We start from the raw sequence: 14,405 nt of genomic DNA on the forward strand, positions 1-14,405 counted from the left end.
TCTGTTTTCCAGTGCTTTTCAGAAAATTATTTAAAGAAAACCTTCCTTGCATTTTGTAACAGAAAAATTTACCAGTAATACAAAAGCTCACTAGGAACCAAACACAATCAACCTCCAAAATTAAAGGCCTAATTCCACTTCAACAACCTGGACTGAATGAGACACAAAGACACTTAGATCCTAAACGTGGTTTCACCTTTACCTGATTCCCCATAACTGCAGCGGGGGACCAGCAGAGATGGCCTACAGCAGGCTCCTCAGGAGTGGTTTTGTCCTCCTGAAATGGCGTCTCCTGGGTTGAGGCTGGGACCAACCACCCTCCCCTCTGGCATGGCCTCTGGTAGGGCACCGAAACAGTTAACTATAGTCCCAACTGTATTTATAAAGTTGAATTAAAAAGTGGACTGATTTAAGTCTGGGGCTGCAAATGCAAAGGATTTCTTTAAATTTATTTCCTTCTGCATTTACATTTTTGCAAGGAGCTCTCTTTATAAATGCCTTACTGATGAATATTGAAAATATTCTTGGGCACAAGTATCATCTTGCAGTGGCAATGCATCAGAAGCTTGGCTGGTGGTTATTCTTCAAAGAGTTAGGAGGCGTTAAATGTAAATTTAAATATAAATGTATTTAGGAAAATCCAATAATAAAATGATCTGGATCTTATAATTATTTTCATTAAAGTAGAAGGAAAAGTTTTTTTAAAAACATTGGAATCCTGTTTTGTTGGTAAACTTTATTAAGATCCTGAACTAAGCTGCTTTCCCCCGATTTCTCGTCCACTCTGCCCTCAGCCCGCCGGCCCATGCGCGGCGAGGGGCTCCATCCACGGCAGCCGAGCCAGCAGCGCCTTGAAAAAGCCAGTTTGCAAAACAGCGTAGGTATTAAGAATTGATTGCCAAACATTTTGAAAACACAGCTAACAGGGAAGATTACTGTCTGAAAATAAAACTGTTATGCAAAGCAGTTTCTGGGATTCATGCACAGCCAGAAACGCAGTACCAACAGTCCTTCAGCAACAGCAGATGGGTTTTTAAAACACGGTGTCTAACGTGAGCTGTTCCATCACCTGCCTGCAGCCTTCGCACCGGACCCCGGCTTCGGCAAGTTTAAGGGCAGTAATTTAAAAAAAAAAAACCCGAAACACCAAAATCCCCACAACAGTAGAATAACCGCCAGAAAGAAACCATTTTCGGCACAGGTGGACTTTGTCTCGCAGCTTACCGGGCGGGACCTTCTCTACGCGTGTGCGCACCTCATCCCCTGCGTTAAGGAGGACGGTCCGCGCCGGCTCCGCGGGCGCGCTGCGCCTCTCCCCGCGGCGGGCAGCGCCCCTCGGGCCTGGCAGCTGCTGCGGGCGTGTGGAGGGAGTGATACGCTTCCCAGGAAAGGGGAGGGGGCGAAAACAAAAAAAAAAAAAAAAGAAAAACCAACGAAAAACGCCGAGGTTGCCGGTTTCCAGCTCCAGCGGCGCGGCAGTGCCCCCTCACGCCGCTCCGTGAGGGGAGAGCTGCGGGCCGGAGCCCGTGGCTGCCCTCGGCCAACCGCCGCCTCCCCCCCACCGCGCTGCAGACGGGGCCGCGGGTGCCGGTGCCCGTCCCGGTGCCGCTGCCGGTCCCCGTCCCGCTGCCCGTCCCGTCCGCAGCGCCCCGCCGCCCTCCGCCTTCCCCCGCTGGCCGCCGGGCCGGGAGGAGGGCGGGGGAGGGCTTTCCCACAATGCTTTGTGGGGACGTTGACAAGTGGATCCAAGATGGCGTAGAAAGTAATGACAGGTAAGTCAGGACTTCCCCATTCGCCCCCCGCGGGGGCCGAGGGCGGCCGGGCCCGGCTGGCGAGGGGCTCCGGGGAGGCCTCGGGGGACCCTCGGTGCCCCGCAGCCGGCCGAGCGGCCGAGCGAGCGCTGCCGGCCGGGCCGGAGGCTGAGCGGTGCCGGCTGGAGAGGGCCCTGTGTCTGCGGAGGGGCCTGCGGCGGCAGCCGCTCGGGGGCTGTTTACGGGCGGGCTCGGCCGGAGCCCCGGGGGCTGCCGCGCTCTCCCGGGGGCCCGCGGCCGCTGGCGGACGGGCCGGCGCGGCCCAGCGCCCGGGCGCAGCGGGGGCAGGCGGAGGGGCCAGCCGGGAGAGCCGGAGATGCCTCGCTCAACCCCGGCTTTCCCCGGCTCCGGGGGTGCTCCGTCGGGGAGGGAGGTGGGGGGATGTAGAGGGGTGGGAGTCAGCTTTGTTTTTGTACCGGGCGGGGCGGGAGGGAACGGCTAGCGACAGCCAGGAAATAACAATAATAAAATAGAAGGAAAAAAAATGTTTTAGGTAGGGTTTGTTGGAGGATGGAAAAAAGAAATTGAAAGAATTTAACAGCTGTTGTAAAATTAACCCTCGGAGCAACTGAAGGATTGGCAGATAAGCTTATATTTTTGTCTTCTGCAGGAGGCTTTGTCAGGGCCAAGTGGCTAGAAGTTGGGAGCTCTAACACAGATCCTGAGATCACCTTTTATACGGTGCAACTGTTGTGAAACTGAAAATAGGAGCATTTATACTGCAGGTTGCAATACAGTCCTCCCAGCAGAGACTATACACGTATATTTATTTTTAGGGCAAATCCCCAAGTAGGGGAAGGACATATGTTACCCCTCCTGGGGTGGGTCATGTCCTTTTATTAATTTCCAAATGAGTGAAGTTGTTTGGCTTCAGTGCATTGTTAGTCAAACTGTTGTTGTTTGATTTTAGTAACATGATTAAACATACCATTGATGGAAATGAAGAAATAACTACAGGGAAGCAGTTTCAAGGTTGCTTTCCAATTAATGACAAAATGCATAAGAGGTAACAAGGTAATAGGATTTTTGCATTATCAGAGGTACGGCAAGCTTGACATGAAGTTTTAAAATAACATAATACGTTTTGCTTTTCATTGAATAAATTAATAAATTCAGTTGTAAGACACAAAAATGTCCTAAAAATGAGTATCTCTGTTGACAGATTGAGTGCATCATGGCTAGTCTTGTTGGGGTGGTTTGAATTGTTGGGGTCTTCTAATGTTGTTGTTCTTAATAAATAGTATGATTGAAACAAGGCAAAGGATAAAATATTTCCCCCTCTTTATTTATATTAAGACACATTCCTTTGTAAAAATAAAAAACCTAAACCACCAACCCAAATTAAATGAAGTGATACTTGGCAAGTTTGCATTATTTGCCAGGACTGATTGGTAGAACAGGGAGGTTTTAAAATAATGTGTTTTAAATACAATTGTTTTAGTACTTTCAAGTCATAGCAGATTGTGAATGAAAACTCCAGGGTTTTTTTTAAATAGCGAAATTTGTTTGATTGGGACAGTGCTGGGCAGCTTGCTGGTCCTCTGTAGTGAGGAGCTGATTTTGAACGTGTAGTTGGAATTTAGATGAGGGGAAAGTGTACAAGTGACCACCACATTCCCTCCCCCTCCTCAGGATGCAAACTGAGGGATTTGCTCTTAGATGAATCAGACTTTGGTAGGCTGAGCTTTTACAGTGCAGAAATTGAGAGTGGCAAAAGCTGAGTTAAGCTTTTTTTGTTGAACTTTAATTAGCAGAACAGTTCTTCTTTATTGGTAAGTGAAGGAACATTTTATGTGTTATTACTGATAAAATTGAGTTCTCTTTGTAATTTGTTATGAAAGCAGAAATTACTTTTTTTTTTTTCCCCCTAGCTGAAATCACATTTCTATTATCACTTCTCACCTCTGTGAATTTTTTTGACTTATGAAATGTGCAGAGTGTGTACTTCCCTTCCTTTAATTCATGCAGACACTGTGCCTTTTTAAGTGAGCCAGATGAATTTTTCTATGAAAGAGGTTTATTGAAGTGATTGCTCTAGAACTTGAAAGGTTGTAATAGTTGGTTTTGTTGGGGTTTTTGGGTTTGTTTTTGGTTTTTTGGGCATTGTTTTTGTCTCTCTTCAGCAGACTAAAAATTAAAGGGAAATGTGGAAGCAGTATTTTAATCTGTAATTTGTCCCAGTTCTGCTTCTTGATTTGTCATGGAGGATCCTTTCCCTTTGTGAAGTCTCATCGGTTTCAGGAGAAGTTGCTCCTGGGCTTTGGGATCTGTATTAGTAGATCTGGTTGCAGGAGAAGGGTTGTAGCTTGGAGAGAGCTTCTGCTTGAAGGTTAGATTCATGGAGAAATTCCCATCTCAAAAAATGTAAATAACAGTGTCTAGAAGGTTTGAAGAGGTAGTATTTCCAAGTGGATAGGGTACAGGCCTAGTGCTTGAGACATCTGGGCAGCCTGATGCAAATCACTTCACCTGTTTATGCTTCCTTTTGAAGGAATTTAAAACAGGTATAGTGAATCTTACCAACTTGTAAAGAGTCTTGATGCCTGTGGATGAAAGAGGCTTATATAAGAGCTAGGCAATATTATTACTAATGTTTTCCAACTCTCTTAATTTAGTAGTCTGATGAAGTATTTTCTCCATTGTTGGTAATTATTTTTGCTACTAAAATCCCCTTGGCAATTGTAGTTGGATATTCTTTCTGACTTTCAGTGTGTGTTTTTTTCTTTTTATTTGTTGTTTACTACCATCTTACATTTGCTACTGCGCTTTATTCAAGGTGTTTTCATTTCAGTAATGGCAGAAGCAATTGCTGGAGCAATTCAGATCATTAGTTGAAAGCCCTTGAATCTTTCACCAAACTGGCATTCCCTCCTGAGGTCAGTGGTACCTAATAGCAGGAACGAAATCTAAATTAGAGAAGTATTTTGTAGTAATTTAAATTCTGTCCCCTGTGTACAGCCTGAGTAACTAGGGAAAGCCATGGGAGCTGGCTTGGAGAGCGAGAAGGAGGGATGGTGTCATTCTGCTCTAGCTTAGGGATAGAGGGGTTGCACAGCTGGCATTTCCCCTGCCTTGGGGATCCGTAGGCCGAGAATCCTAGTAAAGGTGAATCCTGTCCTTATGTTTTTCATAGTGTTGTCAAAGGCTTCTTCTGGAAGCAGATCCCCAGTGTTCCTCTTTGTGCAAGGCTGCTAGTGGCTCATCGTGGGGGAGAAAACAGCGAGTTTTGTATTCCCAACCTTCCCTCCTGCTCGTGTATTCTAGATAGCTGTTTAGTCATTTCTCACTTCTTTTGTTGAGGTCCTAAGGCAAGATCCCATTATCACTACATGGTATATGTATTTTTCCCCTTTAAATGGAAGTATTATGGGTTAGATTATCAGAACAAACAAGACCTTCCTTTTTTTGTTCTTGTTTGTCTTGCTATTTCTTCTGTGGCCTTTGGCAGTAGTTAGCACTTGTGTGTTTATATCAATGACATATATTTAAAGACATTGTACTTCACCAAAGAGAGTAAGAAATCAAACATGTAGACTTCTGCGATGGTCATTCTTTTTTCAGCAAGGAAGAAAAGAGAGAGAATACTGAAAAAGAGACTGCTTTTTCAGAAGTTCGCACACAGCATTGGTATGGAATAAAAAAAATGAGGGAATGTTTGGTCTCCTGGAGATTTTGACTGGGAAAGTAAACACTTGTTTTCTCCTAGTATTTATTTTGGAGGGGGAGGAAGAAAATAACAATAACTAAACTTTATAGATAGTGAAATTAGCAGTCTGCAAGGTCAGACCGCTCCACAGAAACAGACCAGCTTCTGGTGATTTTATTATGGTGGTATTGATATGTAACTCAGGTTCCTTATTCAAAAACAGTCTTGCTTACTGAGCTTTCATCTTCTCTTCGCACAAATGTTTACAGCATGAGGCTTCAACCAGAAGCAATCACTCATGTCTGAGAAACATAGCAAAGTGAATATTACTGTGAGGAAAAGAAGTGCTTAGGAATTTAAGCAGGGGGAGAATTTGTTTTTTTGTTGTGTTTCCTTTGCACTGCTAGTTGAAGTTAAAGGATTCTTAATGTGCCTCTAACATAATATCCAAATATTTCTCTACAATTTTATATGCAAATTCCTTGTCATAAATTTAACAGAAATGCGCTGATTATTTACCGAGTCTTTTATCAGAGTCCTCTAGAATACCAGACTGCAGACTTGTGACAGGAAAGCTAGATAAGAAATCATGGATTTCAATCTTTTTCCTCCTTAAATGTAATTTTACCACACTGAGAGGTTCTATTACATGACTAAAATGTTTGAGTGGTTACTATGGCCCCATCCTACTTCTGAATGAGTACAAACTATCAAATTTTCTATATAGAGTCTTTGTCAGACGTTAGAAGACCTGTATTTTAGTAAGAAGGTGATTTAGAATTATCAACACTGAACTATACAGCTTTTCCAAGAAGCAGTAGGTACACAGTGCTGCTGAGTTGGGAGCAAGAGTTTTTGTAAGTGATTTTATGTAAAGCAATGTTTTGGAGATGTTACTGTAAACTGTTGTGTGATTTGTTTCTGTTAGTCTCAGGAAGTACCACTTGCATGAAGAATGATGTGATTGAGGTGGATGTTTTTAATCTTTGGCTTATATGTGCTTTGGGGAAATAAATTTCATGATCTCTCCTGTTCGTAAGCAGTAGGAAGGCTAATGATTCTCAGAGCTGTAATGACTAAACATTGGAAAAAAAATGATAGTAGAATTACGTTAGGTACGAAATTTTTGAATGTTGGAGTGGCAGGAAGTGAAGGATAGAAATGTGAGCAGTGTGTGGATTAGTCTGAGATGGTTTTATGGTAGCTAGGGTGTTATTTAGGAATGATCTTTCAGTCTGTGAATTTCACAGGTTTTTTTTTTCATAGTTATATATAACAAAAATACTGTATTCATCAAAACACTAAAAATTACACTGCTTAAATATGCTTAGAGGATCTTTCAGAGCCCTTCAGACCCCATGGCAAAAGGGGAAATATGAAACACAACAAGAGCTGTTTTTGAGAATCTTGGTTGTTAGTAATGTGGCACGAGTATTTAATTTACTGGAAAATATTTAGTGGTTCAGTAAACCAAGAAAGTAGCAAATCTTTGTGGACATAATAAATGGAGAATGCTACAAATGAAAAGTATAGTGGTTTTGGCAGCATATAAAATAATGCTCCTTCCTTATATATCTTCTCAATTAATGTAAGATAATCTGTATTTTTGTAAGTGAAAATTTCATTTTATTCTGGGATAATTTTGGGGGCATGGGGACAGGCAATGTGCTGCTGTTCCCCAGTAACGTTCCTTTGCTGCTCTCAACTAAGTCCCTCATCAGCTAGCTGGGATTCCCAAATACTGTTGACCAGCCACAATAGCTGCTTTGCATCTGCTCCTCTGCCCTCTCAGGAGCCAGAATTTGTTGGGCTTTTCTCATTGTCTACACAGGGAGGTTGTTAAGGGGAATGTTTTTTTAGCATATTTCTGAATCTGCGCTAATGCAGTGTTGTAGCTGAGTGCTGTGGGTATTTTATTGAAGTGATGTTTTTGATTATAGTTGTTTGTGCTAATGATTTTGAGGTAGCTGTACTCTGGCCATATCTTAAGACACTCACACATTTGGAATGGTGCAGGACATTTGTTTTGTCGTTTGAACTGACTGATATTACTTGGCTGTAGTTTTGTTTATATTTGTTTGGCTAGGCTAGACATTGCTTTTCTTCTTCCGAAGTTTTGTCAGAATTATGCCATTAACCACGGTAGGATTGTTACTCATTCCTGCTGATGTCTGTTCTTTGAGTGGGGTTTAAAATACGTGACTGAATCTCTAATGTTCATTTCAAAAGAAATGAGTAGGGTGAATGCCATTGGGAAACTTGGGGTGTTTTGGATACAAGTTATGGTGTTGCCCACAGGGTTTGCTGTGCGAGGGGAATGTGGGAATCTGTATTCTGTTCTCAGGTCTAAAAATTGAACCTGTTGGTATTATCATGTTTGTGTAGTTGAGGAGAGGAAATAGGGACATTATAAAAGCATTATCCGGATGCAGAAGGGTTAATATCATTAAAATACAGAATTAGAAGGCAACTCCCCAAATCAGGCTTAGCTATATTATGCCAAAGTATTTGAGGAACAGTCACGTAAAAATTAATTTCAAAGGTTATATACAATAAAGATAGCAATTTTTAGTGGTGGAGGTTAGTTATTTCTTTGAACTTTCAGAACAGCACACAAAAATATCATACACGGTTACATAATAGGTATGGTTTTGGGAAAGATGTGTTTGGAGTATCTGTGGGTGGCATGATTGTGTTATTAAATCTGTTATGGTAGGACCCTTTTGTGCTAAGCACTATATAAATGCGTAACAAACTCAGTCACAGTATTATTCACTACTATAATAAATTTAAGTTCGTTATAATGCTGCAATGAAGACTTAGGTATACTGAAAGAAAATTTTCCTGTTTTGTGTCACAACTCTGGCTTATTTCTATATTCAGTTTGTGAACTGTGCACCATATAAGTGATATTCAGCATGAAGATTTTTACATTCTTTTGCCTCTTGAATGGATTGAAAGAGTGATTCATATTTTGCATCTCAAACAGAAAAACTAACTATGGGCTTTTTTTTTCCATCCAACTGTAAAACTGTGATTTATACCGGTAGCATCTGCACTGGTGATCAAAGCTGTGTTCTTCAGGTAGATCTCCTAGTCGTAGGGGTGTGCTGGTTTGCAATACCGGCATGTGTCAAGAATGAAGAAAGTTTTTGCATGAAAATGAAAGTTTGACATTTGAGGAAAGAGTGTTTCAGCATCACTACAATATCCCTGTTAAGAAGAGAAAATTTGGATTGAACCATTGAGCGTTGGAGTTTGCATGGGGTTTTCCAAAAGGGGATAGGCTGTGAGAAATAATTCCTTAATTTTAAAAATACTTTTATTGCTGAAATCCAAATACAGCTGTATTATAGGAAGCTGCGAATTGAACACAAGTCTGAAAGTCAGAAACTGCTAATTTTGATTCTGTCTCTGAGACTGATTAAATTGGTGAACTTTGGCAAATGAACTGTGGTCAGGTGCTCTCTGAAGACAGTGCTGTATGAGCGGCACGTTCAGTGAGCGTCGTGGAAAACTGTGATGTGTGTTTTTGCCTTTAAACTTCTGAAATACATTTCTAAATATCCTGATATGTGTTTTGTGTTGAAATGATGTTTGGGAATCTTCTTTAACTCCCCTTTGCATTCCTTAGGAACGCAGTTTTGTACTTGCTGGGCATTTCGAAAATTAGGTGACAGATGCTTAGTCACGTAAACACAGATGTACCTATATATCATACAGCAGGCATTTATCAAAAAGGACTTTTGGCAATATCTTATGACTCAGCAGAGAAGAATATTGGTAAATGCATGACTGTGTAAGTCCTTAAGATTAAAGGTGTTCACTTTTTTTTTTGGTCAAAATTATTACTAAACATTATAATGTAAAATGTGCAGAGACACTTGGCAACAAGGCCATGTGCTGTTAGGTGTTTAAAAGAGAGGTTCTGCCACAAGTCTATAGTTTTAAAAGTTGTGGATTATGATGTTTAAAGCAGCTTTTAGAATACGAATACTGTATTCTTCTGCAAAGTGTGTTTGAATTTGAGGCTTGTAGGTTGGTGCTGCTCCACGGAGAGCTGGCTGGTCGTGTAGTGCCGATTCTTCCCTTTGTTTTTCTCTGGCAAATTTCATTAAGAGAAGCAAATATTAAATTACTTTTCTAATGCGTTTTTTTAAAGTAAGTAATCGGTGATGTTGTTATGGGGATAAAATGGTAACCATGGGACAATATTTCAATTAAAATGCCCTCATCTTGGATAAGTGTGAGAAACTCTACTCTCAGAAAGCAGTAAGAACATATAGGTATATGGAATACAAACTGCTGCTCTTAACCGGTTATTATGAAAGATTGTTTACGTGAAGATTTTCTATGAAGGAGCCAAAAGAACTTTAGGTGGGGCAGAAGCACCACCTATTATTATGTTACCTGATGCTTACTATGACATACTCCTCATTTCAGTTGGTTATTGCTTGCCAAATTTTAATTATTTGGGTTGAAATTTCCCATGGTAGGTGTCTATTGCAGGCTGACTTTTTTGGGTACTGTGGAGGGGAGTGAAGGATTCTGCCAACATGATTTGGTCTTTTCTAAAAATTGGGCAAGAAACATATTGTTACATTCACAGTAAAATAGAAAAAAAATATCTAATGACTTACAGTGCTGCTTTGTAAAAAGTTGAGTTGTGGTATAGTATGATGTTTCTGCCAAGGATATACTTGTTATCAACCCTGTGAAAATCTGCTCGGCGTTGGTCAAATTAGCATTTAGTACAAATCTAAAAGATATCCCTGCAGTGAATATACTTCAGCCTGAGCTAAATGGGATTTCCGTACAATTTGAAGGCTAGGGCTTCTGCATTCCTCCCTTGTATGATTTTGGACAAAAATGAGAGCACAGAGAATTCCCCTTCTGTACTCCTGATACCCTGTTCCTCTTTCCTACCAGCTCTACCTTCATGCAGCACAGAGGAAGCAGCAACTGAATTTAAACAGAAGGTGCAAAATGTAGGTTTTTGCAGAATATGTAGAATAAATGTGGAGATGGGGATGGCTGAACAAGGAGATTGAGATTGAAAAAATATTAGTGTTAGAAAGAAAAAAATAGAAGGGAGGCTATACTGTGTTGGTATGTATTTATTTTGTAATGCTAACACAGTTTGTTGGAATACAATTTCACTATTTGCATAAATTAGAAACTGCTTCAGAAATGGAGTAGGGAATAACAAAAAAAAGGCAAATCATACTTAAGCCCTATCTTTGCTACACTTCATTTTCTCTATTTCTAATGAGTGCTCTGATGTTGTGATGTAGAGAAATGCTGAATACTCATAAGTCGCTCTGCAGACACTGGGTGTTCCACTTTGATCACATAAAGGGCTATATAGTACAGGGTAGAGCATAATGGGGAAAAATCACTTTTAGTTGTCTTAATCTGAATATAAGAAGTTTATAGAAACTTTGGGCCTCAAATCTGTTTTAGTGTCTTAATTCTTTATAAAATGGGAATACTGTCAGAAGGATGAAGATATTTCTTAATACTTGTGAAGTGTTTGCTCACAGTATTTGTAAGCATTATTGAAAAGTTAATGAAAACATTAAAATGCAGTCTTGAGAACCAGATTTGAGCAGCATGCAGTAAATAAGGCCTTAGGCCCTAAGCTGAAGTATTTAACTACATGTCCATTAAGCAGGCAGCCTCTGTTCTGCCTGCTCATTCCACCAGGTAGCTCTTGGAAAATGTATGTGACTAATACAGTTAAAGGCAATATCATAATGCAGACACACAGGAGGGCCAACATAAGCTTGTACAGATACTTCTGTCGTTACACAACCTTTGAGTATCGAAATTTACAACCTAATATTTATATGGTAATTTTAATGAATGCAATATGTGTATATATTTGTTTTGTGTAACTAGGAATCTCGTATCTGTCAGTTATGGATAGCCTTCAGACGAGTACACGCCAGGTAGATGTTGTGCTTTGACTTGCCATGCATTTTGCTTAGTTTCATCAAGACAGATAATTTTCAGACAGCTGTGTGAAAAAGGATCATTTTAAAGACAGGAGATGAAGGTATTAGGGATACTTATGTGGTGGATGAGGTGGTTACAAGTGCTGAGGCCGTGAGTTATTTTCAGATTTTGAGCCAAAGATAGCCAGTTTGTCCATGTGTAAGTGTTGCTGCCACTGGGTCTACAGATGTCCTTTCTGCTGCTATTTTCAAAATGAAAATAACAGAGATTAGTAAAAGCAATAAAGTGATGTTAACCACTTAATAAAGTGTCTGTACAGAAATCATAACTAGCATGCAATAAAATCTAACTCGTTACTATCTGCGATGTGTGTAAAGTGATTTAAAGAACACAGCGTACAGATGTGGAGAGCATTTGCCCTTAATCTCAATTGCTGCTATGTTTTTGTTACAGTTATGTGAATAGTAAACCACCCACAGGCACTTGTTCCCTTTTCAGTAAACGTGGACGTGTTTATTCTATACATTAAGTTTGCAGGATCAGACTCAAGGCTCCATTTATGTGGCCAGAGATCAGTTGTCCTTCTAATATATGGTGCTGTCTTTGGTTTTTCAACATGGAAGGATAATCTAAGTATTTAATGGTAGGGGGCATCAGGAACCTCTTAATTCCTTCCCCCCCCCCCTTCCTGAAATCAAGCATACCATGTTCCTTTGAGGCCATGTAGCAGAAGTTCTTGCTGCTGTTATGCTATATAATAAAACCTTGAAATAAGCTTTCCTCATTCTGTATGCTCCATTTCAGATTTAACATCATTTTTGGAATTTAAAGTAGGGTCATTTTGCCTGGAGTTGTACAACGTTAACCAGAGTAATTCAGTTATTTCAGAAAACTGATTAGATTGTCCTCTCTCAAGGGTGGAGACTTTCGTATTTGTTCTGTAAGGTGTGCAGTACATTTCTGAGCACTGTGTATAACTAATATTACTGACTTCAGCCATAATTGCAATAAATGAGTGCATAAGATCTCAGCTATTATATTTTTCTTAAAATAAAAAAAAGCAAAAGCCCCTTTCATGTCATCCTTTTCTGCACCTTGCGTATGAAAGATGCGCCATCCTTTTTTCTCTCTGTTCTGTTAAGTCCTTTACATTGGTATAGTGCACTATCATTATCTACTCCCATTTTATTAAATGATTTCTGAGTGTGGGATTATTTATGATGTATATGTCATGACACTGGTAAAGTGCATTTTTTTTTCTGTGTGTGTCTGTAAGTGGCTTCTGTATTTTGTGCAGCTGTATTTTATTTCTTCCTGGAGGCTTGAATAAAATGCTTTTTTGTCTTAAGGCAAAGATAAGTTTATTTTATCACTATAGGTAAGGAAAAGGAATACATATTTAATTTTATTTTACTAATCTAAATGTACTTGAGTGGTATTTTGGAGTACTACAAAAACAATCACATAACACCTAGAGGTACAAGCATGCCTTAAAATGGGATCACTAGAGATGCCAGAGCAACTGTATAATATGAATAAACAGTAGATAGATGTATTATGCCCTAATTTAGTATGTGGACTGACAAGTGCGGTTTGTTTGCAGAGTCTTGATAGTTAAATTTCAGTGACCCATCCTTTTTTAACAATAGTGTTGGCATGTTCACAGTAGCTAACATTTTTATTGTGTAGTACACTTAATGTATTGTAATTAATCCAGATTATTAAATGGACCCAGATCTTTCTATACCTGCGTAAATTTTAGTATCTTGTCAGTCTTTTCCTGATGACTTTGAGTGAGAGGGAACTAGAAGACTCTTCAGTCACAGAGGTTGTGTCCATACCATCTTTCTGACTTCCCAAATACTACTTCTCTGTATTATGGAAACAGCAAATTTTTGAGGCCTTCATATGTGAATTGCTTGCATCTCAGTTTTACCAGTAACACATTTCTAAAAATTATGTGATGTGTACCGCTAGTGTCTGTGGTCTGAAAAGTTTGGTAACTTTGCTTTAGTGAAATCTGGAAACTGCTGGATGAATCCTTGAGCAGTTGAGCTAATGAATGCAGTTTATGGCTTTTATGATTATGGGCAAGCAAAATAAATAAGATTTTTCTTTTACTGATGACGAGTGATATTTTGGTAGAGTGCTGTCTCTCCTGCTGGGTAAATGCCAGCACATGGCAGCAGTTGTTGGGGTAACTGATGTCTTGGTATCAAGAGGCTGAATTAAAATTTATGCTTTCTCTGGGTGGACTTAAAAAAAATCCGAGTCTGTTACCTGTCTTGTTACCCATTTTTCATAAAACTGGCAGCATCTTTGAGACCCTTTAGACTTCTGTGAAATTCAGTTCCAATTGACTTGAAGGTCAGAAGTTACCAGGGAAGGACAGAGCAACCAGCCTCAGAAATAAATCTTCTAGATCTCTTCTTGCTTCTTAAAAGGAATTGCTGGGAAGTTATGATAAACCAGCTGTCTTGTCTTGACATGTTACCCGACTTTTTTTACATGTTGAAAACTTCTGTCCAGGTTAGGGGCCAGCCTTTCTAATTCACGAGGGAGGCTGAAAAATCACAGAGGATTAGGAAACACAGTGTGGTCACGGCACGCATTTCCTTAGCGAGGGGCATCATGAGTGGAATTCCTGCCCTGCTTTCTCTGAGCCAGCGCCAGCTTGACTGCAATAGGCGATGGAACGGCAAACCCTTCTTTTCCTCTCCTTTCCTGCATACAGTGGGCTGTTAACAGGAGGACACAGCTGAATAGCTTTGGCAAGGAATATTTGGGTGCTTATTTCTCACAGCAGAACTGTTTGAAGGGTTATGGATTGTAAGGGGAGGCAGCTGGAGAGGCTCTTCTCCTGCATGTTCCCCATGGCAATGGGTCTCATTCGTTTGCTTCAGTTTGCGAGTCCCAGGATGTGGCTCTTGAAGTATATTCAATTGACAGTGAATTCCTACCAGTCTCACTGTAGGGCTGCAAGTTGAACA

At 40.4% G+C, this 14,405-nt stretch overlaps 1 protein-coding gene across 5 annotated transcripts in view; it reads left to right on the forward strand.

The window, feature by feature from the left end:
* The first annotated feature begins 492 nt into the window (after positions 1-492).
* HELZ (helicase with zinc finger) overlaps positions 493-14,405 on the forward strand; it is a 93,215-nt gene continuing 79,302 nt past the window's right edge. For 2 of the 5 annotated variants that reach the window (XM_074847392.1, XM_074847393.1), the window contains exon 1: positions 494-1,772. Coding sequence is in view for 1 of the 5 variants with exons in the window: in XM_074847395.1 (XP_074703496.1) it covers positions 1,766-1,772 (7 nt within the window). In the remaining 4 variants the exon portion in view is untranslated. Of the gene's footprint in view, positions 1,773-14,405 lie in introns of all 5 variants that reach the window. The other 3 variants (XM_074847394.1, XM_074847395.1, XM_074847396.1) reach the window with 3 other exon arrangements.

Source organism: Strix aluco, chromosome 21, assembly GCF_031877795.1.
Source record: "Strix aluco isolate bStrAlu1 chromosome 21, bStrAlu1.hap1, whole genome shotgun sequence".
Classification (NCBI taxonomy): Eukaryota; Metazoa; Chordata; class Aves; order Strigiformes; family Strigidae; genus Strix; species Strix aluco.